At 39.6% G+C, this 26,119-nt stretch overlaps 1 protein-coding gene and 1 long non-coding RNA gene across 8 annotated transcripts in view; one reads left to right on the forward strand and one right to left on the reverse strand.

Moving 5' to 3' along the window:
- Positions 1-239: 239 nt before the first annotated feature.
- TENT5A (terminal nucleotidyltransferase 5A) lies at positions 240-7,034 on the reverse strand. 2 transcript variants are annotated; one of them, XM_059400978.1, is made up of 3 exons: positions 6,899-7,034; positions 6,122-6,665; positions 240-4,981 (listed from the first exon to the last, which is right to left on the reverse strand). In XM_059400978.1, the coding sequence occupies exons 2-3, from the start codon at positions 6,626-6,628 to the stop codon at positions 4,205-4,207; spliced, it is 1,284 nt and encodes a 427-aa protein (XP_059256961.1). In that variant the 5' UTR covers positions 6,629-6,665; positions 6,899-7,034; the 3' UTR covers positions 240-4,204. The 2 variants fall into 2 exon arrangements, with proteins under 2 accessions (XP_059256961.1, XP_059256960.1); XM_059400977.1 differs by having other exon boundaries at positions 6,844-6,905.
- Positions 7,035-7,822: 788 nt separating this feature from the next.
- Positions 7,823-26,119, forward strand: part of LOC132018259 (uncharacterized) — a 213,124-nt gene continuing 194,827 nt past the window's right edge. For 4 of the 6 annotated variants that reach the window (XR_009404489.1, XR_009404490.1, XR_009404491.1 and 1 more), the window contains exons 1-3: positions 7,823-8,056; positions 15,300-15,377; positions 16,543-16,595. This is a non-coding gene — a long non-coding RNA (uncharacterized LOC132018259). Of the gene's footprint in view, positions 8,057-15,299; positions 15,378-16,542; positions 16,596-16,746; positions 16,914-26,119 lie in introns of those variants that run through there. The other 2 variants (XR_009404492.1, XR_009404488.1) reach the window with 2 other exon arrangements.

Genomic DNA, 26,119 nt, shown 5'->3' on the forward strand with positions numbered 1-26,119 from the left:
AAGTTCAGACCCAGTTAAAAAAATTTGGCACTCACTAGCTAGACTGTTTTGGAGCTAATTGAGCTAGTGAGAGATAGGCTGGCTGAAAGCTGAACATTTTAATGTTACTGTAATTAAAATTTTGCGAAGGCTATTTTTTCCCCAAATATTGCCTTGTCTTTTCTCATGGACTCAAGCTGGGATTCAGAGGACACAGTCTTTAGCCAGAACAGACGCCAAAGATAAAAGACACAACTCAATAGAAAAAAATAACTTCTTTTTATTTACAAGAAAAAAAAAATCCAAATATTGGATGCTGTAAACAAAATTCACAATCTGTTCCCTCCAGCACTGATTCAAACATGTCAGTTTTTAAAAAGTTCATTCTCCATCAACTCCTTTTCTGCCTGTGACACAGTCTAAAGTCAAAAATTCCAAAAGAGTGACCCAAGGTGCAGCTTGCTGCAATAGGACATCTCAGAGCAGGCAACGGTTGTAGAGAGGTTGAAGAGAGAGAGAGAGAGCCAGTGGGCAGAGCCTTCTCCATTCTGCAAGTCTTTGCAGCAAATTTTGCCAAGTTACCTTGACATTTTCCAACTTTGTATTTTTTCCATGTATTTTGTTAGCAAGCCATTATTACAACAAAATATTACATAGAGATGCTTTCTTGGCACTGAAAAGGCTATGCTATGAGAAATCTTAAAGAAAGATTATATTTAAACAGGTGTTATATATGATTTTTTTTTTCAGTTTTTGGTTTCATGTAATACACTGTCTTTAAACAACAGAAAAAGCTTATTTTTGAACTGCTGACAACTTTCAACATATTACATTTCATTTACAAAATAGTTCACAATATTTATTTGACAAGCACTGTATTGAAAACAACTTTATGCACAGTAAAGCAACCAACGATAAGCTAACAGAAAGGGGTGGCAAAAATAGGATGTTCACTTTTTTTTTTTTTTTTTTTTTTAAAGTTTCTTCCATGGTTTGGCTTACAGATATTCTTCCATCCTAGGATCATTTGGAGCCACATTAAAATAGTCCACCCACTACCGAAGGGAGCAGCTACTTGATCACACTTCAAGAAGGAAAAAGTCCATCTTAATGTAGGACTCCTTGAGGCAACCAGATTTACTGCATATCGACTTTTTTAAAGGGCACTGTCACAGGTCAAATGTTCTCTGACATGCCAAACTAGACAGGTGAGAAGCGCCTCCAGAAGATAAAACTTCTTCCTGCTTTAAAGTTAACAGCACGCTAGGCCAGATAAACACAAAAGCAAGCAAATCACAGGCACTAATCAGGAGTTGAGAGCTGTTCTTTTCTCTGACTTATACACACGGCTCTCTCTCACCAGACATTCAAACTTTTAGGTTACACATCCACAAAGAGAGACATATATTCCACTGTTTGTTCAACTACATATGCACAAGACTATAGTACGTACAAAAGAGAAATAAATTATGTAAGTTTTAAAGTACTGCTGAAGGTTGTCTTGAGCACAGCCTGTTCTATCTGAATGCCAGGTGTTGGCACTTCCAACTATGCTACCCACCCTGGAATAAGCAGGAAAAGAACATAAATACTTCAGAAAATGGAAAGTATATTTTCAAATAAGGCCCTAAACAAAAATCCGTGTCATAAATTAACAGCAGATTGTTGCTATGGCAGAGCCAGAGATCTCCAGATTCTTGTTAATATAGTGGACAACTCACTTGTCAAAGAGAATGAGAAGGAAGAAAGCAGATCTCCATCTGCTCCTATGTTCCCAAGTGTTCTCTTAGTTTTCTTTCAGGAAACACCAAACAGGTAAACAGGTGGAGCTGTGGCTTCTGATAGTTAAGAATGAGGCTTAATCTGCAAACTGAATCATTTCCGGGGAATTCACAATTAATTTTCAAACCCAGGGCTGGAGTGAGGGAGAATGAGCCAACATGGGAGAAAAGAGTTCCCTAGGAAACAGTGACTGGCAGTGCAGTAGCTGTTACAGCTCAGACAGAATTCACAGGGAAGCTGCCACAGCAAACCCATCAAGTTCATGTTAAGGCTTCAAAGAAAGATGTGCAAAGGTAGTTTCTGATAGATCAATCCTACAATTGAGCATCTGGGTGATGCCTAGATAACAAACAAATGACACTGCCAATAGGATGATGCTATTTTCTTTCTCAGTCCCTCTTGAATTTGATGACAAAAATCTGGTAGGTTCTTCAGAGGAATTATCATACTAAGCAGTCATCCACTAGAGTTGGTAGGAATTATGTGGCTATTTCACAATACAAAGAAAGTTTTGCATGTGTTAGTTTTGTTTTTAACAAACGCATTTTCAGAGACCAGTGTCCAAAGGAATTCAGAGCTGGGAAAAGGAACGGTTTTAGAATTAGCCATCACTGAACTGAAATGGTAATGCCAGTTCATTTCACAAAGATTTAACTGGTCTCTTGGGAAAGAGATAATAGAGTTGGATCTGATTCAATGCAAAGTGACTGAATTTAAAGTACAGTACTAAGTATTTAAATGCAGTGTGACAACCAGATCTAATGTGTTTCATATTGGCATGAATTTATAAAATTGTATATATAATATATATCTCATATATAAATTTTAAGCAATTGTGCAAATACTCTTTAAAAAGGGTCATTTCACATTTACTAAATTCTAGTGGTCCTGGAATGCAGAATGCATTCATTAAAAAATTCATTTAAATATTAATAAGTAGTGTTCAAATCACCAGAAATTTTATTAGCAGTCAGAGATTTAAATGGACTATTCCATGATCCACTGGATTATACACCATGGAGGCATGCAAGTACTACACAAAATAAAAGGGTTTCTACTGTCCAAATGGCAGTTCAGTACAAAAAGAGTGCTCTGCCAAACAAATATTCTCCCATTTGTAGAATTCTATGGCTCACAAAAAAAAAAGAAAAAAAAAAACTCACTAAAAATGTATAATCTCTGCTCTTCCTATCATATATATTAATTGTTTTCCTCCTTCATTTGCTTTAATTTTTTAGATGTGGGTTTTAACTCATCACTGCAATATGCCCACGTCTCATGTCATCCTGCTGAAAACATAAAAGCACACAGTATTTAAACATTTTCTATTTGCTACATTATTCTAGACCATAGTCAATGTATTATGTGTATATAGATATACATGTCCCAAATATGTATATCTATATGCACATCATGTACACACACATACACATGTACCTATAATAATATTACACCAACAATGTTAACTTTATACAAGTATTTGCCAAGAAAAAATAGGGCATTTCCTCCACCATTCACAAGCTTATATGTTGTTTTATTTTCCTTGAGTCCCTGATAAAATAAAATAATCATTAAACCATAAAATTTTTCCACTTCAAATTTTCAGAAGGCAACAGGCACTTTGATGTTTATTGGTGTGTAACAAATATAGTTAACTCTTTATATATTCTATTATATCTCTTCTACTTGGGTATTTTTATCTGTTAAATCTTTGGTCCTTGAGCATACTTTCTTTGCTATAGCTGTTTTTGCTTGCATTTTCATATTTTAAAAATGCAGGCTATGTACACAGCTGGAAATAATGGATTGTGTCATTAAGTTCTGCTGTTTGCTATGAGAACTGCACCAACCTACTACTGTTCATTTGGAGCAAGCTGTTTCTGTTAGCGTAATAGGATAGTTTGACAGACAGCACTTGCTGCAAGTCTCAGATAGTAATCCCAACTTTGGAGTCCCTTTCTTTACATTATTGTTACTATCTGAACTTCTGAATTGATAATTAGGTTGGGTTAAGATCTTTTTTCTGTATTTTCCCTTTTCTAAATTCCATCTTATAAGAAACTCTTTTTTTTTTTTTTTTTCCTATGGCAAAGCTATGGGAGCAGGTACTGCAAACCCATATTGTCATCAAGCATTTTTTTTCCCTTGTTTATTTTAGGAGAACCTGGTTGTTTTGAATGACAGGTCTCTTTTGTTTCAGGATAGAATCCAACTAGGTTGGAGGAAGAGATGAGAGGGTTGGTGGGTAAAGAGGGATGTTTTGAGATCATGTTCCCATACCTATGAAAAGATCCACAAGCTTTGCCAAGCTTAAAACCAGGAGCAGATCTTCATTGCACAAAGCATATCTTTAATTGGGGCTGGGTCACTCAGCCTTTGTTATTTACTTATTTTCCCTATCCTGTTTGAAATGGCTTCCCTTCAGGACATTTTTAAATGATTCTTAATTGCAGGGTAGCCAAGTGGAGTATGTCTGTTGCTGGCATGTGAATACTGGCTGGACCTGTGCAATGTAGTAATTGCTGAAGTTGGCATCTGCTACATAGGGGGCCGGCTGGTAATAGCAAGTGACATTAGCCACGTTAGGGATGACATTTTGGTCAGCTAGCACCCGAATAGCCAACATTGTGATAAGGTTTAAAGTCTGTCTTCTTTCATGTCCCATCAGGCACACTGTACTCTCATTCACCACTCCATGAAGGGTCATGAGATAGTCATACTTGCGGTCTTCCAATCCCACGAAGTGGTTCTGCAAATAGGACTCCAGTTTCCTCTGTTGCTCTCCAATGTCTGAGAAGTCGATGAAAAACCTGGAACACATATACCTCTGAAGGGTCTTGATCTCATCAGAGGCGGGCCTAAAGCCCCTCACTAATAGGTTGCAGTACTTAAGTAGGCCGCCCCCTCTGATTTCCTCCGGGTTCCTGGTGGCAATGATCTTGTTACAAAGGTGATCAAAGGCTTCGTGGAAATCACCATAGACGCTCTCACCAATTATTGTGGGATGAAATGTTTCAGTCATTGGGTTCTCTGAACATTCATAAAAGAGGAGAAGAGAGTCTAATTTGATTTGAAAAGAATCTACACTAAATTCAAACTGCCTCCGGAGAGAATCCACAAATTTCAGTTCCACATTTTTGCCACTGTTGTTTGACAAGGATATAAGACTCCATCGGTCAGAGTCATTGCACACTTTAACCATTTTCTGCACATAAGCTTCCTACAATTTAAAAGATAAAACAAGAAGATGAGCAAACCTAGAAAAAATAATAAATAAATAAACAAATACATCTTCTTCACAGTTGATAATTATTTTGTTCCTTCCCTTTTGTTTTGTCAAGTTTCAGCAAAACACTACCTACAGTCTCAAACAGTCCTCTGAAAACAGAAAAAAAATGCATTTAACGAGTGGTTTTAGCGTCTGGGAAAGAGACTAGAAGTAACAGTTTGAGGCTTTTGGCAGACATAGCACACTACTAAGACGTTCTGTTGTCCTGTCTGACTTTTGAAATGTTATTTTTTTTAAATGGTCTTATAGGTAGAATATTCACACGATATCCACACAATACTCAGAAGACAGAAAGGCACACAGTGGAAAGTTGGTCCGCTTCTCACCCTTGTCCCTCCTCACCCAGTTCCACCTCCCCTGAGGCAACTGATGAGATTAGAATCTTGTCCCTCCAAGGGTACTCTGCAATTACAATCCAGTATGAACTAAATAAATTAGGGTATTCTGGGAGACAGATTCCTTAGACAATTTTAATTGTATAAAACACGCTTTGAGCCAAGTGTGTGTGTTGGGGGGGGGGGGAGTACCCACAATATCCTTCACACGTGAGTCAACCAGGAGAAGCACCACATATATCCTTCACACATGGGAGTCTGCCATGCAGCTGAGAAACCTAATCACACTATTCAATACGGTAATAAGCCCACTGACTGGATCCTGATTCAGGCTGCTCTTTCTCCAAAAAGCTAGACCATAAAATGACTCAAAAAACGATACACATCATTTCATTCTTCCACTTAATCAGAATCCACTCTGGACAAGACGCAAGCAAGAAAAGCCAGAGTTAAGAAAAAACAAAACAAAACACCCGAAAGAAAAGGGAGAACAGAGGAGAAAGAAGAGTAGTGGCGCTGAAGAACCAAGTGAACTTAAAACACTCAACACAGTCCACGCACCTTCGTTGACTCATTAAACAATTTTTTAAAAACAAAAAACAAACAAACAAATATAGAAGCATGCCCAAACCCAAAGCACGGCCGCAGGTCTACGGCATCAAACCGACGCCCCTCGGCCCGCCGCACCCCAGCCTTGCCCCGCGAGCGGACCCGAGCCCATTTCGGGGGGCTTTACCTTGAGCGTGAGTGGCGTAATCTTCTCTTTGTTCACCCCTTCGGGTAAGAAGTCCAACAGGCAGTCCAGCACGACGTCCTTCACAGTCTGAAACTCCTCTTCTCCACGCAGGTCGGCGCAGAAGATGAGGTCCAGGTCCTTGTAACCCAGGCCGCTGTCCTGGTGCAGAACGTGGCTGGCCGCGGAGCCGTTGAGGCGCACGTCGCGGACGCCGATACGCTTCTCGGCCAGGCGCCGCCGCACCACCTTCACGATCAGGCTCGGCTGCAGCTCGAGCGTGGGGAAGTTGCCGCGCCCGTGGATCGGGATGGTCTCACTCAGGATGCCGTCCAGCCGCTGCACTTGCTCCCAGGTCAGCACATTGCAGTGCGCCGTGGGGCTTTCGCAATAGTCCAAGCAGTGCCCGCCGAAGTCGCCGCCGCCGCCGAAGTCGCCGCCCAACGGGATGTAAGCGCCGCCGGCTAGCTCGTCCTCGGCCATGGCAAAGTACCCTTCGCCTTCCGCCATGAAGTGCCCTCCGAACGCCACCTGGCCCTGGTCAGTCCTAAAAGCCAAAGGGAGGTAAGGAGCGCGGTGAGGACGCGCCGCGGCGGACAGGGGCCCGTAAAGAGCGCGCCCCCTCCCCGGTTCGTCCGCAAGCTCGAGGGCTCCTCGGAGACTCTCCCTCCCCAGACCCCCACAGTTCCCAGCCGCGCCCCGCGTCCCGCAGAGAAGCCCCGCACCAAAAGTATCTCTGATGCATCTGGAAAGCGTAAGCGGGAGTCCCGTCTGTGTCACCTGGAGGCGGCCGCCCCTTCGAGGAGCGCAGCGAGCGAGGAAACGCGAGGCGGCAACACTTCTAGGAGTGCGAGTGCGCTCTCGGCAGCAGCGAGCGACTTAGTCCTTCCTAGACCCCGCCGCCTGCGCTGGCCGCCCCCGCCCCTCACCCCCGCCCGCGCCGCGGTCGCCTCAGCTGCGGTGGTCCCGGAGGTGGCGCCTCCAGCTGCCGCCGCAGCACACGTTACTGTCTCTGGAGCTTTAGCAGTTGTGCGGGGGAAATGTCTTCAGTACTTTTTTTATACCGGGCCTTTCCGCGCTTCCGGGGCCCAGGCGCAGCTCGCTCGCCACACCCTCTTCATCTGCATAGGGCACCGCCCCCCCGCCCCGCGGGCCAACGGGCTGTGCTGCGCGGCTGGCCGAGCGGTCCGTAGAGTGCGAGACGAGTAGGTGTTTGTCTGTGCATGTGTGTGTGTGTTTGCACATATATTTAATTTAGAGACGATCTTCCGCTTCCAAGCCTCTTTTTTCCTTTTCATCCAACAAAAAGACACTTAAAATACCTCAAGACTTATAAGTGGCCCTAAAAACCGAGCTGGGTGAAATCGCTCAACTGCAGAAAGTCGCCAAACATAAAATTCTCTCCAGATTAAAGGTGTCGTTTTAGCTTAATGATGGGGCTCAAGGGATTCTTCAGGACCTCCCGTTTAGACAGCGTATCGGTATAAAGCGAGACCGTTTTCCTAAGCCACAAAACCGGTTCTGGTGTGAACTCAAGAGTCCACTTGTCCATGCATATTAATCTCGGCGAGTGAGGGGAAGAGCTTGCTGTGTTTCGATTCTCGAAACCTCTGGAAGTGGGAAGTGCCGAGGAGCTCCAGGCGCACCCGAGGAGACGCGGGGGCGGGGCCGCGAGCGTGCGTCCAACTCGTGCGCACGAGCAGCTCCGGGCGTCCGGGAGCGCGACGTCGGCCAGCGCGCGTCACCGAGCGGGCGCCCCGGCGTTTCGGGCGGCGGGGCAGGCGAGCGGCCAAAGGCCAAGAGCGACGCAGGCCCGAGGTAGGGCGCGGGGAGCGCGCGGCCTCTGTGTCGCGCTAAGCACTGTGGCGCGGGCCCGGACGTACCGGGGCGCGTTCTGTCTCCGACAGAAGAAGCGAAGCGCGTTCGTCCCACGCCAAGGTTTGCCTTTCTCAAGTAAATATAGATGTCCGTGTGAAATTATCTAGTTTTCCACGAAACGTGAAAGGGCGAGTCTAAAAGTTAAGAGTTCCTCTATCCAAGTTCAGTCACTTAGGCAGTGCGAAAGGATGGTTACCCCCTCACGCGCTCGCGCTCGCACCACCCTGTTTGCTAGAAAGCTCTCCCCCCCCCCCCCCCCCCCCGCCTTTCTTCCGGCCATTTATTCCCGCCGCAGGCTGCTTTTTCCAAACTGAGTAACTGCCCTGACGTGGGGCAAAGGGGAGCACACCCTCCGGAGAAGCTGAAGACGCTCTCCCAGGGCCCTGCAAAACCCCAGCCGTCCAGCCTGGGAGGAAGAACAGTCCGTCCCGCGGGAATTGAGGGCGCCCCATCCGAGTTAACCAAAGCTGCGCGCCCTGGGGAAAGCGGGTGGGGCGGGGGCGCGCAAGTAGGGGGGCGGGGAAGGACGGTAACCCGCCGAGTATCCAGCTGCGTGGCAACGCCGCCCCCTGCCGGTGCCCAGCGGAGCCGTGTCCCAAAGCGGAGAAAACAGGCTGGATCTTAGACGGAAGCCATTATCCCTCAGTGCCTGGCCTGGCAGTGGTGAGATGGGGGTGACGCTAGGACGACTGCACAATACTCACAGGCCCATAACCCCCCAAAGCGCGTGCATTCCTGTCCGATCCGAATTCGCCATTCTGTCCAGGCATTCAGAGAAATTACATATGTGTATATTTAAGGTTTGATCACCCATTATGTGCCAGGCACCAAGCTAAGTGCTCAGGATATAAGAATGACTATATTTCCCACAATCTAAGTAGGCACGACTGGCAAGTACATAATTATGGTTCAGCCCTACCTCTATTAGGGAGAAGTATATCCTGACATGAATGGTGGACCACCCGATTAGGGGAACTGGGAGAGAAGCCCAGGAGAGAGGTGTCATTTCGATTGGATCTTTAAAAAGTGGACTTTACCTCCATGGTTGAGTAAGGAGGAGACAGGCATTATCAACAAAGGGAAGAGAGAATTAGAATGTTTGAGAAAGGATGTATAGACTATCATGGTAAGGAATGAGATTGGTAGTTCATTTGCATAAGGTTCATGGGCGTTCCAGGAACTTGTTGAGCACCTGTGGGCTATCCTCAGGGCTTTACACCTAAAACTTCATTTAATATTCAATTTAAACGAAGGTATTCTGTGTCAGAAATTTGGAAACAGAGAAACTGTGGGGTAAAGAAACCTGCCCAAATTTCATGGCTAATAAGAGATGGAGCAAGACCTTGAACGCAACCCATTTGACTGCATTTAGCCATCATTTTCAGGAACGGGATTATCTGTAGTTTACAAGTATCTTCTCATTGGAAGGCAAGAAAAGTACAAATGGCAAAAATAATTAGAAGATAAAAAGACCTGTTGAAAATGTTTCTTTCAAAGACCAATGTGAATTCTGCCCTTTCTAAAAATGAGGCCATAGGGGTAGATCACGAATTAGGTACTCTGCATCAAAAAAAGCAAGTGTTTAGCTCCACTGCTATTTTTGTGTACTTTATTTTAACCCTTCCTCTAAAAAGTGAAGGGAAAAAAAGTTTCAGAGCTGTGAGCACCTAGACTTCATGCATGTCCAGGATTTTGTTCTGTGGGTCTAAGGGAATCTGCATTTAACCAAGTTCCCCGATTCTATTACAATGCCCAGCCACACTTTGCACTGCATTGACAACATTCACTGCAACCCAGTTCTCTAGGTGCTCTCCCAAGCAGAGCCTGCTCTTCTCTGCCCAGTTGTTCCCTTCAGCCTGGCTGCTCCTATGGCCTCTCCCAAAAGTAGAGGTCATGGCTGGAAGGCAGTAGAGCTTGAGACCAGACATAGAAGGCCTATGCATGAGACCCTGCGCTGGAGAAAAGATGAATTCTAGGATCAATGGGCAAGAGTCCTCCTCTTAAAAATGCCAGGGCTTTGTGGTTGACACTTCCTTAAATCTTTATCAAAGCATTTCCTGCTCCCGACCTGGGTTCCCCATCACAGCAACCTTCTGTATCTCCACAATCCAGACCCTGCTACCTCCTGCACTAGGACATCTGGGATATCTTGCTTTTGGCAGTACCTTGGTGATGCTTTGACTGGATTAATATGTGCCTGATTCATAGTGGCCACTTGATATGTACTGTTGAATGAAAACCTCTGTTGTCCTTTGTTTCTCTTCTCCCTGTCTTCGAACTGAGATAATATTTACATTTCGGGGGGAAGGGGGACAATGTTCATCCTTCCATGAAATTGCAAATTTTGCAGTTACGAGCATTTTTTTTTCTAGATAACCAAAATAATTATCAAATGAGAAAAAAAAATCTGTATTTTTCCTAACATATTCACAGCCTAGATATCTTTCAACACAGTTACCCTTAGTTTAAATTTAGGTTCGGAGCTGTTTTTTTTTTTTTTTTTCTCTCCAGTCTTCAGCTTCTGAACTTATTTGGTATATAATTTACTTTTCTCCATTTAAAAGGAAAAAGAGAGGATACCTGGGTGGCTCAGTCAGTTAAGTGGCTGACTCTTGATTTCACCTCAGATCATGATCTCAGGGTCCTGAATAGAGCCCTGTGTTGTGCTCTGTGCTGTGGGAACTCTGCTTGAGATTCTCTTCCTCTACCCCTTTCCTCTCTCTCTAAAACAAATAAATACATCTTTAAAAAAAAAAATGAAAGGAAAACATATCTATGGTAATATGATTCTGAGTCTCTAACCTGAAATTATTATTTTTTTAATATTTTATTTATTATTTATTTGAGAGACAGATCACAAGTAGGCAGAGAGGCAGGCAGAGAGAGAGAGGAGGAAGCAGGCTCCCTGCTGAGCAGAGAGCCCTATGCGGGGCTTGATTCCAGGATCCTGGGATCATGACCTGAGTCGATGGTAGAGGCTTTAACCCACTGAGCCACGAGGCACCCCTAACCTAAAATTCTTAAAAGGAAGTTTTACATATATTTTTGAGAAAAAAAAACCCTTGTAATTAGTTGATCTTGATTTAAAGGTTACAATAATAATCAATCTACTGAAAATAAGAAATGAAAGAAAAAATTCAGTTTGGATCTTAATAATTGTTATCATTATTTAGTTTGTTAATATGTGCCAAGTGGTGTGCTCAGTATTTTATATACATTATATCTTTTAAACTTCCTGCAAATCTCAAAGTTGTTACATATTGCATACCTGTTTTCCAGATAGGGAAAATAAAGTAGAAGGTTAAATAACTGGGAGAAGTTGCAGAGCCTTGCTTCAGACCCACATGTGTACTTCCTCTCCTAGTCCCTTTCATTCTGTGAGTCTGCTTACTACCTGTCTACTCATTTACCTTTTAGACCTAAAACTGAACTGGAATTGTATTCTCCTCCTTCTTTCTTTCAAAATACTGGACATTCATTCAGATTGGACACAACGTTGAAGACCAAGATGTTTTATCCTGAAACAACTGTTGAAGGCCAGAATGCACAGGGGCCTAACCGGACTAATGAGAGTGTCTTCCCCAAACAAAAGTGATCTTTCTGCCTCTATGGCAGTGGAGACCAAGCAAGCTGGCAGTCTTACAGCACTTATAAGTAACAGTATACACACTGAAAAACAGTGTGAGTTGTGGAAGTCTGCCCCAGGTGCGTAGCAGTGATAATACCTTTCCCATTTTGCCTAATCTGCTTCCTGTCTTCTCTTCTCAAAAATGGTTTTCGAAGATAGGAAGCAAACAAATATGAAATGATTCTTCCAAGCTCATACCCAGAATGAGAGGAGAGTCCAGAAAACTACTGTTTTCTACTAAAACTACTGCTCCCACTCTTGCCCCTCTCCTGGTCATCAAATCCCATTACATAACATATGTTGTTTAAAGTTATATACCCCCTTTCTCTAGCATTCTTTTTGGAATTCTGTTTCTTTTTTCCTTCTTTTATTTGGATGCTCACTACTTCTCTGTTCTGCAGTAGTCTAGCTGTGTCTCCCCATATACTTGTCTTGTTCTTGGTGTTTTCAGACCAGCTCTCTCTGCTTTCTCTGTTGGCTTTTCTACTTTCCATTGCTTCTACTCTTTGATCCCTCCCACCAAAAGTGGCATAACCCTGTGGAAGCACCTTGCAATCCAGGAGAAAATTGGCAATGTGAAGAATTTGAACCGCCACCCCACCCTCTTGTGTTACACTGCCTTAGGGCAGAGCCTAGTGATTCCTGAAGCCACTGAGGGATAGGCAGACATCCTTTTCCAAACATGCACATGCAGCTTTCTCCATTGTAGGGTAAACTGGAGATATCCCTGCTGTCCAGTTAGTGTTAGAGCAGCAGCTAATCAAAGTGCTTCATATAAAAATTAAAACTCACTTGGGAACCTAAATTACCTATTTTCACAGAGAAATGGTTCTGTGAATGACTTTCCCCATGCTTTCTCAGGGAAATATATGTTTTTTGGGAAATGTATGTTTTTTTTTTTAGTTGTTTTGTTTTGTTTTGTTTTTTAATTCAGGGCCTATCAAAGGCCAGAAATATCCTAAGCCATACAGCTTGTACATTAGTTTAGGAATAATAGTCCAACTTTTTATTATTTATATACTTATTAGCAAGCAACAGGTTAACTTTTGTAGTTTTAAACTTTTCAACCCTTTTTATTCTATAACATTTAATTTTATCTTCAAAATTATTCTGATCACTGTACAGTCCTAATTTTGGAGAAAGGTCAGATGATTTTCTCCAAGTTTAGGTAGCTAGTTATGGAAAAATTAGTTAGACTTAGTTACTCCTAACCATAGGCCAGCACCTCTTTCTCTTGGCCATACTGTTTAATCTTTTAATCCATTTGTGTGAATGGATTTAAATGATTGGTAACAAATAGTATAAGTTTGAAGGCATCCTCCAGCTACACAGAGGGTCAATTGTATAGACTACATTCACACTTTTGAATGTCTTAAAAAAGTATCACTACTCTACTGTTAAGCATTTTATATAATTTACTAAGGTGTAATTTTTAAGAGTCTTTGAAGCCTATGACTTCATAAAAATTTTATTCACTGTCATAGATCAGTGAGCTTAGGAAATTCAGTATGCAAGCAACAAATATGGTAAACAGATGTACATCATTACTCCTAAAATCACAATTGGTATCAATTGTCCTTTAATAGTTCTTCATCAGAAAGATTAGCCAGTATTTTCTTGTTCGACTATCAGTGCTGATTATGCCATAAGTTCTTCCTGTTTTGACATCTTGATGAAATGCTTGCCGTTTCATTCAATGTTGTAAGTCTATGGACCAGACATTTTCCTTACTCCAAACAAAAGAGACATTCAGAAGTTGCATTCATTTGGCAAAATGTAAATTGGAAATACATATATATTTCCAACAGCTACCAAATATGAATAAATAAACCCATCATCCCTAAAATAATATTTATATTATGAGTTTTTCCTTCTGTACATTTGTACTAGAAGAATGTTTTAATTTCTCTGAAGAAAATGTACCACAAGTAATACCTTCTAAAGCTTTGAGAAGGGCTTAAGGGGGGAATATAATAAATTCTCTCTCTTTTCTAAAAGGAATTTAGTCAAAAATATTCGTGTACCTTGTGATGAAAAAGAAAAAAAAAGAGACTATCTTTGTTGGTATAGCCAGCTCATTCTGATATTTTTTAGCCAGTTCTTAACTTGTACCTATTTTGATACATCCGACAGTTGATTGATAGTTTCTTTCCTTCCACTGATAGCTGATTTCTTTTAAAGGAGCTTTGAAATTTTGGAGATATTTCAGAATAGAGTATACCCATTTTGCTAGCACAATTTTAATATGCCAAAATCAGAAATTTTATAAGTACCATTTGAATTTATAGCAGCTTTAGAAGGTATATTTTACTCATATTCATAAACCATATATTGATTCAATAATATCTGCTTTTTTGAGAAAACTTTTTTTATACATTTCTGTCATCACTATATTTCTAAAGTCTTTTTGTACTAATGGCATCCCTTACCTCAAAATTTTCTGCTGCCAAAGAAGGAAATTACAACTTAAATAATATAATTAATCTTATCTTGATGCTCGAGAGAAATTACTAACCAAAAAACATTGTTGTTGAAAGTATGAGAAACTAAACACAATAAATAATACTTAAACAAAAATGTTTTCTTTTATTTAATATCTTATTTATTTGAGAGAGAGAGAGAGAGAGAATTTATTTGAGAGAGAGAGAGAATTTATTTGAGCAGGGAGAGGGGTAGAAGGAGAGAGAGAGAGAACCAGGCTCCCAGCTGAGGAGGGACCCTGATGCCGGGCTAAATCACAGGATCCTGGGAGCATAGCCTGAGCAGAAGGCAGATGAACCAAATGAACCACCCAGGTACCCTCAAAAATATTTTGTTAAAGCTACCAGAATGAAGAACATTTTTTAAAAGACAGTTTTTTAAAAATGGTACAAACTGGACTCTGAAATAGAACACTTACTTGAAAATCCTAGGTTCCTGAAGTAAAATACGAGTGAGGAAACTAGCCACAGAGTTTCTGTAGGAGGTGGGGAGACGCCTTATTCCAGCATGTGGGATAAAAGAGATTCAAGTTTAATTTCCTAATGAAAAGAAAAGCTTCAGGATGCTGTGAACTGAGCCTTGTTTGAGAAAGTATAGGGGGAAAAAAGAGCTATCAAACTTATTGATATTTGAAGCCTGGAAGCTTCTGACTCAAGAAGATTGGTTTCTAGTAAGCCACAACTACAGCAGGGGTGCTGGAAATTAAAACGGAATTTGGACTAACACATGATTAAGTAGCCACAGTTGAGATAAGTAAGGTATCTCTAAAGGGCAATAGAAAAACTGCCCTCCAGGTTTTGAAATGTACAATTACTCAATGCAGTGAATGTTTAGCATAAAGCAAGTGACATTCTTAATTTTTCTTAGCAGAAAGCCAGGATAGAATATTAAGAGAGAAAAAAATACTGTATTGTGGCTGAGAGTATTTGCCCTCATACCATCCCTGGTTTCCATTAAAATTCTGAAAACATTTTTTTCTTCACAGTATTAATTTAGTCACCACTTCCCACGCCCATCTACTTAACATGAATTCTATATAAATAGTAGTTAGCTTCCTCATACTGATCAAAAATGCATGGCTTTGCTGTGTGTTAAAAAATAAATGCTTTATGCAAGTACCTGTGACTTGTCTGGTTGTCCGCTCTTCTCCTTACATGCCTTTGAACATCATCAATGTCCTTCTGTTTGTTACAGGACTCATTGAGCAAGTCACAATACTCGGAAGTGACACAGGCACATTATACACTGCTGAGCACTGGAAATACCTGCAAGGTGAGTCCATTTCATACTTCGAGTAGTATATCCATATTTTAAATTTATTATTTGAAAAATAAAATCAATAATCATCAGAAGATAACATTAAGAATAACTTCTGTTTTACTTTAAAATTTGTTAAAATATTAGATTTATGTATTACATGCACTGTATTCTGTTTTGTATGTTACAACTCTAGACCACACAGACAGATAACTTGAAAATATTTCTGACTCCAAAGTAATTACCCTTTGCATATTGGGTAGGTCATTACTTTGAATCACATTTTTTTCATAAATCAAAGAAATTGAGTTATCATGACTAATTCTTAATCTGCTCTTTGTCTAAATATAGCAAACATTTGGATTAAAAAATTGAAAAACAAACTAATTATTTAATTGATCTATCTATGTGATATTAAACAGCCAGATGTCTGGTTAAAGTTTTTGTTTTTAAATAGGGCAAAATGGAAATCTCAGTTGTCTTCTAAACTTAATTAAAGACCAATTTGATCAAAACATTTACTCTGAAACTTGCATTATCGCTTTTGAATGCCTGTGTTGATCAAATTAACTAGAGGCTTTACACACTGTACTTTATGCTGTATTCAAACTTGGGTAGTCCAAGCCTCTAGCAACCCTCAGCCCTGATGTAGTGCACTGTCCCTATTTCTCTGAGTTAAAAGAGTCGGGGAGTGGGGCAGGAGGTGGTGTTTGAACCTAGCTGTGCTGGGAGGTGAAGGTATGTGTGGACATATGTATATATCTTTCACCTAAATTTTTTCCCAGATATTTATTCATTTACTCATCCTTTCTCATTTCTCATTCATTAACACAGATGCATGGCTATTGAATCAGACTAGTGCTATCAGCCACAATTAAGCTACTTTTTGTAAATCCTTAGTTTGATCACTGGCACCAGAAAATCAACTGGCAAATAATCTAAATTAAGTAGCTTAATATGTTCTGTGTGTCTGTAGTAAAAAAAAAACAACCTCTATTTAGGAGGATGTTTTCAGTTGAAATATGGTCAGCTTTAAAGTTCGAATAAATCCTCAGTGTTATTATGAAACTAAGTTTCTGATTTTATGTTCATTTAATGACTCTTTTTCCTGAAGCCCCATTTACATATGATTAATGGGATTTTATTTGGGATTTACTTATTTCTCTCTTTTGTTTTTCAGCACTTCTGGGAATACTTCAGAAGCTTCCACCACTGTTCTGTTTTTTTAATCAGGTGGGATATGAAGACTAATCAGTTTTAGGTTTCAAATTGTGCCTTCATACATGTGATATGAAATTATAAATATGCCATTTACTTTTATGAGGATGTTATGTTACAACTTAAGTTCTTCTCTCTCCCTCTCTTTTTTTATTTTTTTAAGTAGACTCCACACGCAATGTGGGGCTTCAATTCATGAACCTGAGATTAAGAGTCACATGCTGTATTGACTGAGCCAGCCAAATACCTCCTTAAATTCTACACTACTGAATAAGTTTTGATTAAATGAGTGTTTTGATTAAAACTTATGTTCTTATTCTTAGAACATTTAAGTATTATGACTATATGTCCTAAATCAAAAATACTAGTATGCTAATAAATACTAATATTAATAATACTAATATGAGGACAAAATGACTATATTTTATATCTGCTTAGTTCTTCAGAAATCTAAGATGTATGGTGGTCATACATCTACTGTGGAGGATTTGGATTCCTCCTTTAGTTTGTTTTTCTCTGACAGTGATGTTTCATATTGGTCATTGTTAAGTTATAATAGAAACGAAATACAGGGGATTTAATCCAAAATCACAAACCCACAGAGATATCACCATACTCTGTCATTTAAAATTAAAGGCTTTTGCACACTTAGTGGAAAGCATTGACTATAAATAACCAGTTTCATAAAATTGCAATGTAGGTTAATCTCCTAAGATCTGTGGACAATTGTGATGTCTCACTGAAGAACATTGTGGTCTTAAATAGTTTTAAGTCTCTTGCCTTGACTTCTTACCTATCTGTAGAGTGTCTTTCATTTTTGGCTTTAGTCCAGCTTGCTTTCATTTGGGGCTGATTCTACTTTATTTTTTGTGTCTTTCTTTTTTAATTAATTTTGGCTAATAAATGCCTACAATATATTTTACTATATTTAATTGCACTAGGAAATTGGATTTTGATTACAACTAAGTAGAGCATTTCAAATGTAATATCATTATAGCATAAATTGGGTTTGCATCTGTGTTAGATTACATTATCCAAACACATGAAGGAGTCAGATTTCTGACTTGGTCATTCCCTGCAGGCAGGGATCTGCTGTTTCTTGCCAGTTGAAGTCTGTTTTCTTGTTATTGCTCTCACTGTCAGTGGATCATCCTCACAATTCCATAAAAGCTGTTGAACACCCAGAGGTTTTATATAGTTCTTATCTATTACATTGTTCAAGAATATTACTTTAAACAACAACAAAAAAGAAGAAAGTAAACAAGAATAGGCCGTTCTTACACAACTTCACAAACTACTTTCTTTTTTCTTTCCTTACTATTTTCAATCAAGATTTAGGTAGTTAACTCCTAGCCCCAAAATAGCTAGTTCATTTTGTGTTCAATAAATTATAATTCAAAGAAACCTTACCCAGGAAGAAACTGAATTTGTTCCAAAGGTCCAGAAGCTCTGGAGATCAGTTGTCATGTTCCTTTAACCTTATGGCAAGGTCACCTTAGTTAATGCCACATCTCTCTTATTCATTTCTTGGGAAAATCAAAGGCTAACATGCAAACAACTGAGTACATTATTCTAAGATAAAGTTATTAAATCATGTGGTTGAGGGTTGGATGCAGGAACCCTGGGGATGGATATTTTTTCCCTAGTTCTTGACATAGAATGTTTCTATGAGAACTTACAATTAGTCTCTTTAAAAGCAGCCATAGTAAATAAATTTTCTTCAACGTTGAGCCTAGGAGGATTTGTGGGGATGAGTAAAATATTATCACAAATCTTTGTTGAGGAATTATAGGGGATTAGAAAGACATGTTTCATAACACAGAACATGTACATTCATGTCATAGCTTTGGAGAGATGGTCCTCTGATGCTGAGGTGAAAAGGAATAGACACAAGATTGTTATACATGGCCAGGCTGAGAGAGCAGTAGGCTGGGCAATATTAAATGAGAAAATATATATAAATATATCCTAGAGCATGCTTGATGCTTTGTAACTGTTCTGCAAGATCTGGAGTGGAGCCTAATGCTTAGAAATGGAAGCTGGTGGTAGCAGAGGGAAGGTCCAGAAACTAGGTGGCGCTTCTCCTAAGCATCAGGCCCATGAGGGTTCATAAGATACTCCTAGTATTAGGCTTCAGGGAATCCTCTTTCAGGGCATCACTTTGAGGCTCAGTCAAATTTAGCTGATTCCAAGTACCACCTGAACTCAAAAGCAGGTGTATCCTGCATCCCCATCCTCCCAAACAGCTGCTGGTGAAGGATAACACCATTTACAAATATCTGCTTATAGATCTGGAACTGTTGGAATAGACAATAGGGGCTTTTAGTCCCTAGGACAGAGTCCCTTCAAACGGACTACCCTGGCAAGCTGGCAAGTTAATAGAGTACAAAATTGGCAAGTTATTCATGATCTCCATAACAGGAAGAATCTTCAAAGTTCAAAAATTTAAGGTTCACAGATGGATATATCTTCCTTATTAAAACATTAAACTCTTTAAGAAGAGATTTTGTTTTTTTAAGATTTACTTAAAGAGAGTGCATGGTGGTGAGGGGCAGAAGAAGAGAGAAAGAGGTTTTTTTTTTTTTTTTTTTTTTAAGGTTTTGTTTATTTATTATATCAGAGAGAGAGAGAGAGTAAAGGCAGGGAAAACAGCAGGTAGAGGGAGAAGCAGGCTCCTGCGAAGCAAGGAGCTCAATGTAGGACTCCATCCCAGGACCCTTCCAGGACTCTGGGATCATGACCTGAGCCAAAGGCAAATGCTTAACCAACTGAGCCACCCCGGCTTCCCAAGAAGAGATCTTAAAGAGAACCCTCACCTGACAGGAGCTGACCCTATGGGCAGCCTCTGACCCTTGCACCTAAGCATTGCCTTTTGGTAGGGTCTATTGCTTTGCCTCTGTCACCAGATAATCCCTCTTAAAATTTGTTGGCCTACATGTAATCATGGCCTTCTTTTTCTTCATTCTTCTTAGTGAAATAGTGACATGTAGCATTTTAAAAATCAATGTGATTCAATAATAAAAAATTGAAGGGCAGCAATTACAGGCAAGGTGCTTCACAAAGCCGTGCTTCCAAAGTCTAAGATCTTGATTTTAAGATAGATACAACCTAGTCCCTAAAACCATGCAATTTCCTGCTCAGGGTCTTCCACTTCCCCATCCTGCCTGTTACTTGGTCAAAGTTTTCTAGCTGCCATATTTTTTCCATATTTCTCCAAAGGTGGTAAATATTCAAACAATAGGCTGAAATAGATAGCAATAGGGAAAGACTTACCTCAACTAGGTTGTCAAGAAAGGCTTCTCTGTAGAGAAAATAAAGCAAAAAACTGAAGCATAAGCAATAACTAGGCATGAGAAGTTAAGGTTCCTGGCAGAGGAAAGAGGTTGTATCCAGCAGGCAAGAATCTCGTGTCCTAGTGGGATCGTAACAAGTTCTATGGAGCCACGGCATATCGAAGAAGGGAGACAGGACATAAGATTAGTCTGTAGAGGAAGTAAAGGGATAGATCATGAAGGTCATGGTGAGGTGTTTGGCTTTTATTATTAAGTGCAAGAAGTTACTGAAGGTTTTGAGCAGGATAGTACCAGGATTTGATTTATTTTTTGATGTATTTTGATTTGTTTGATTGTTATTTTGATTTATTTGATTCGATTTATTTCTTGCTCTGTTTGGAATAGGGAATCAAAGAGAAAAAAATGGAAAAAAGAGAAACCACTTAATAGGCAACTGCATATATCTGGGCAATTGATGAAGCTGGCTTAGACTACTGTTTTCAGTCTTGTTTGTCACAACCCGTTAGGGTCACACAATGATTTTAGTGAAATAGAATGATATACAATAGAGAATATTAGAGGCCATCATATCATTTCATGATTTTCTTCACACTTGTTATGCATATCCACCAGATACGCTTGTATAGAATTATAATGTAATAGAATTACAATACAGTTACAATTACAATACAATACAATACAATTATAATACAAATAATAGAATTATAATATATATATTTTATATATATAATATAATATATATAGAATTATAATGTAAAGTGGACTTACCACTCTGGGTACTGGTCAGAGAAGCCATGGTGATAACAGTGGAGACAGAAAGAAGAGGGGATTCATTAACATAAAGATGTTTTCAGATACGTGGAGATGAAGAGGTTGCCTTAGAAAGCACATAAAGATAGAAGAGACAAAGTTCTGTGATATATTTCATTTCATTTTAAATATTACATTCCTATCTTTGTACCCTATTCTTTAAAAAATTATTTACAACTTAGGCAGAGTAAACATATAAAAAGATTGTACCATTAATATAGGAAAATTGCAGATAAGGAGCAATTTTTTGAAGTGTACATATAAGAAGAATCAGATTGTAACCTGACGGTCACCAGTAGTTCTTTCTCTCACCTTTTGTCTGTTTCCTTTGGGGTCATTGATATATCTATAGCAGAGATTATAAGCAAATTAACAATATTTATTTTTTTAAAAAGTATGCAGGGGAGGGAATAGTAAACTCTATTCAGTCTTCATTCCTTCTAAGAGGGAATGTTCCTTGGTCTTCTGAAGTAACAATTCTAGCTTTGCTGAACTTTTTCTCAATACAGTTTGATCTCTGGTTTAATGTACTCAAGTCAGCACCATACACCTAACCTTTCAAAACTTACATTATCACCAGTGAGTAATAAAAATGTGTGGTGTTTTGGGTAAAGTGTCATGTTTATATTTTATTTTGTCTAAAATAGGATATAATGACCTCTCTTCCAGAAGGTCATCTTAATGAATATCACTGTCCGCATCTACTTGAGCATCTCAGATTTAAACTGCTATATGGGATAAGTTTTTAACCTGATGAAAAATAGATTTATAAAAAAAAAAAAGAAAAATAGATTTATATTAAATAATTGAAACTCAGAAACTTGCCTTGAAAAGAAAGGGTGCAATTAGCAGATCATACCCTTATGTGGGGAACTTCATACTGTGCTGACAAAAGGCTGAATCAAATAATGCTTTTTATTTTACAAACACGTATGTACACACCCCCAATGTATGAGCATTTTTAAACCCATACATATAAACAACTCATTTACAAATTGCTAAATGAGACCAGCATTTACTTCCTACTCCCTCTCTGCCGTTTGAAGAAAGCCAGTTTACTATTTCATTACCTTTCTTCCTGGGATCCTTTGCCTCAGTTATAAAAGTACATCTTTCTCCCCTCCTTTTGTCAGATGTCTTTCTTGCTTTGTGGTAGATGACAACCAAAGACCGTAATTGTATTTTAATAGTAAATTCTTAAAGATCTAGAGAGTCATAGGAATGAGTCTCTGATTGTAAAAAATTAACTTTAATGGGAGCTATTCTAGTTGAAGTACTTGAGATGCCTTCCCCATTGCTTCTCAAACCAGACCATCCAGGTACCTTATCCGTATATGCTGAATGTCCATACATTTTAATAAAGCCATCCAGAGAGCCACTCCTGACCCAACTAGTTGTGCTGCTGACTCTACTGTAAAGTCATCCCTGTGCTAGATGTACCACAGAATTTCAGCAAGTAAGGAGCTGAAGACAGGGTAGCATCATGATTTTCAATCCGTTTCTTCATTCTCAAACTTCACAAGCTTGAACCTTTCTGCAGAATTTCAGTTTGGTTTTTATTATTCACTAAGGAAGTCTGGTACATATAAAAGCTTCCTCATAGCACAGATAAGATTAACAGGCTAACAGTTCTTTGGGTAAGTAAGATTAATTATCAGGAAGCTGTTGATAGTTCATTGTTGACCTGTAAAAACCCAGTAAGAATGAGGTCAACTAAAATAATAGGTCCATTTAAAGTTTGGGTCATATAAGACGTCATTAAGAATCACATTATTTCAGCAAAGAAAATATTGCAGAGAGCTCTCCTTTTAAAAGAAAATAGTTTTTCTGCTGGAGAGCTTCCAAACCACACCATTTCAAAACTAAACACTTCAAACCATTGAAAGCTAATGTTTAACTGTCTGGTTCTCGTCTTGAAAACCTTTTCCCATCTTAGTAATTGGTTTTTGTTGAAATCCAGGTGTCATCCAGTTTTTAATCCCAATTATGTTACTTTTGCTGGGCCAAATACTTTGTCAGGGTTACTTTTTTATACCCTACACAGTATAGAGTGAATTCTACCCTTTTCTGTGTGATTAGAAGTAGTAATCAGCATTTTACTAGAGTTTGGGAAAACAGTAAAGAGCAGGGCTAGCCCAAGGCAGCATGTGTGAAACACATGCAATTCTTAAAGCCCTAAACTCCTAATTGTCATTTAACTTTTTGTCCCCTAATCTCTGTGAAGTCTTGTTCAGCCAAGAGCTATATGATCCCTCTGAGCATCAGTTTCTTCCTCTTTTGGAGGATGGACTGGGACCGTGTGTGGTATAGTACATGACATATGGCCTGATACATAGTAGATGTTCAGAAACTATTAGGTCATCATCCTCATCTCCACTAGTATCTCTTAAGGCTCAGGAGTAAGGGATATTTAATACTGATTTATGTTGAAATTATTTATAAGACTGTTTGCTTTTAATAATTGCATTCTTGAGGATTGGAATGCTCTCCAAACCTGGAAGAATGTATCTCTAACTCTGACATTATAGGGCCCGTAGGAGGAGGAGGAGGAGATGTGTGAACTTGGGAGAAGCTTCACTTCTCTACAGTGATAATAGCTGGTTTTTCACTAGACTGCATTAGACTGGCCTTGCTGAGGGAAGGAAAAAAAAAAAAAGTTGTGTAAGTTGGGCATGGAGGCCAGCATGTGGGACCTGAATGCTCATACCAGAGCCAGAGAGCCCATGTGCCAATTCAGTTCCAAAACCATTCCCCTCGCAGCCCACAGGTCTGGATTCTTCCACCACCTTCCCACCATCATCCATTAACTGAAGGGTCTATTTAGTGCATTTTTTTTTAAAGATTTTATTTATTTATTTGACATACAGAGATCACAAGTAGACAGAAAGGCAGGCCAGGGTAGGGGGGGAGAAGCAGGCTTCCTGCTGAGCAGAGAGCCCAATGTGGGGCTCAATCCCAGGACCCCACTGGGATCATGACCTGAGCTGAAGGCAGAGGCTTTAACCCACTGAGCCACCCGGGTGCCCCAGTGCATTTTTCTTTTTTAAGATTTTATTTATTTATTTGATATACAGAGATCACAAGTAGGCAGAGAGGCAGGCAGAGAGAGAGAGAGAGAGAGAGAGAGAGGACCAAGCAGGCTCCCTGGTGAGCTGAGAGCCCAGTGCAGAGCTCAGTCTCAGGTCCCTGAGAGCATGACCTGAGCCAAAGGCAGAGGCCTAACCCACTCAGGTGCCCCAACTTAGTGCAATTTTAAATGCTATAGTGGTGGAAGCGGATACCAAATTTGAAAGATATAAAGCTTATACATTATTGGGCCCCTCTTTAATAAAAGGATGCAAAGAAATAATAGATACAAGGTGAATATTTAGTTAGAATAAAAGAAATCGCCACAAAGTAGACTTAAAAGTGTATCTAAAAAGATGATAAATACCACAAAACGTCACAAAATCCATAAAAATATTCGTTAATTACCTTCCTGACACCCTGTAGTGTCTCCCCCACCCTTTTTTAGGTTGCTTACTCTGATTGTTTCATTACATATTTCCTGATAGGAGAGAACTTGTGAGTTAGCATGGCTTCTAAGAAAACCAAAACATTTGCTTACAATTTTATATGTAGGATTGTTTGAAAACTTTCCACAAATGAGCTTCTGGCTCTGAACATCTCAAACCTTTTTTCTTCTCCATCATCCACAGATTTCTAGTATTATAGCATAGGCTCATCTTGCTTTACAACTTCTAACCCTGCGTCTTCATTCCATGACTTCAAATGAGTGGGTAGCGGGAGTATTTATGAAAGTATTGCTACATAAGGACAGGTAACAATAATTTAGCTACACCTGAAGTGAATGCAAACCACATAAGTACATTTCACTAAACTCAAACTCAAATGATCTTCAATTCAATTTCCCATTAGCCAGATACCCAAAATGTCCACAGCCAGTCTGTGGACAACACTCAGGATGAAATGACAGGGAGAGAAATCTGATATGGAAAGAAATAGCAGTCTAACTGATTGTGGTTGAAATGTTTTACTTTTTCAAATTTTACAAAAGCCTATCCCTGTGCAAATAAGAGTCCCTTGAAAATTTAGTTTTTTTAACTTCACAGAAAATCCATTTCTGCAAAGAGGCATTAACCCAACATAGAATTCTGAGGATGAAGGAGAGGTCCTCCCCTTTCACTCTTATGGAAAGAGCTCTTTTGTGCTTGGTAACTTATACTTATACAGATGTAATAAAAATAATACCAGTATTATTACTGAAGTCCACTGTGCCCAAGCATGAAGCAATCTCAGAGGCAGAAATCACAATATTTCACTGCTTGAGGTATGGAGAAGGAATTTGAGTTGGCTTCCTCCCAAACCATGAAGAACCACTTTTTCTCCCTTCTGCTCCTTCAGCTGAAACAACCTGAAGAAGCAACTTAAATTGTTAAGAATTTTTTTTATCTTGTTCAACATTTTTAGTTGCGTGATTATTTAAATCCTAACTTGACTTTGCCCCTAACAAGTTACGTGAGCTTGGACAAATTAGTGTGCCTCTAAGTCTCTAAGCCTCAGTTTTCACATCTATAAAATGGCAATAACAATAATTTCCTTAAAGGACTGAAGAAAGTTTAAATGGATAGCATATACTACTTGGCTCCTAGTAGATGACTAAGATAGTGCAGCTATTAATTCCAATGATAAGGGAAGAATCAGGGGAATGGTACACAGCCAGGAGTCCAGGGACTCCAGATGTGCTAAACACGGTATGAAAAGACAAACTCTATAAAAGTTGAAAGGGATGCTTTCAGTTTCAGCTCTTCCAGTTTTCCCCAGGGGAACACAGTAGCAACACAGTAAAAGTGACCATGGCAACATGATGACCATAGTACTCAGTGAATAGAATTTGTCAATAATCATGAGGCTATTAGGAAGCAATAGGAATTCATATCTGGCCCAGGTTTTCCTTCTAATGTATGCTTTAATTCTGAAATTGCATGAGATTTGGAAATGTTCCAGCCTCAGAGAGTTTGATAATTGAGCAAGAACAGCAAATTGCCTGTAGTGATGTCTGCAAAGGATCAACATACCTGAGTACCTAGCAAGTAGTTGGGGCCCTGTAAAGATTCTTTGAATTCAACTAAAGTAATTTATCCTCAGAGGGCCTGGGCACTGCTGCTTGGGTTAGACATGACTAGGCTTTGAATAGCCTGAGACATTAGGTAATTTGAAGAAGCAAAGTACTATTATTAATGATTGGCTCTGAAGGTAGATCACACTAGGCCCCAAATCCCAGCTCTAGCATTTAACATTCTTTTAATTTAATTTGAATTCAGTTAACACATGGTGTATTATAAGTTTCAAAGGTAGAGTTCAGTGATTAATCAGTTGTATATAATACCCACTGCTTATTAGATCACATGCCCCCCTTAATGCCCATCACCCAGT

Source organism: Mustela nigripes, chromosome 5 (assembly GCF_022355385.1).
Source record: "Mustela nigripes isolate SB6536 chromosome 5, MUSNIG.SB6536, whole genome shotgun sequence".
Classification (NCBI taxonomy): Eukaryota; Metazoa; Chordata; class Mammalia; order Carnivora; family Mustelidae; genus Mustela; species Mustela nigripes.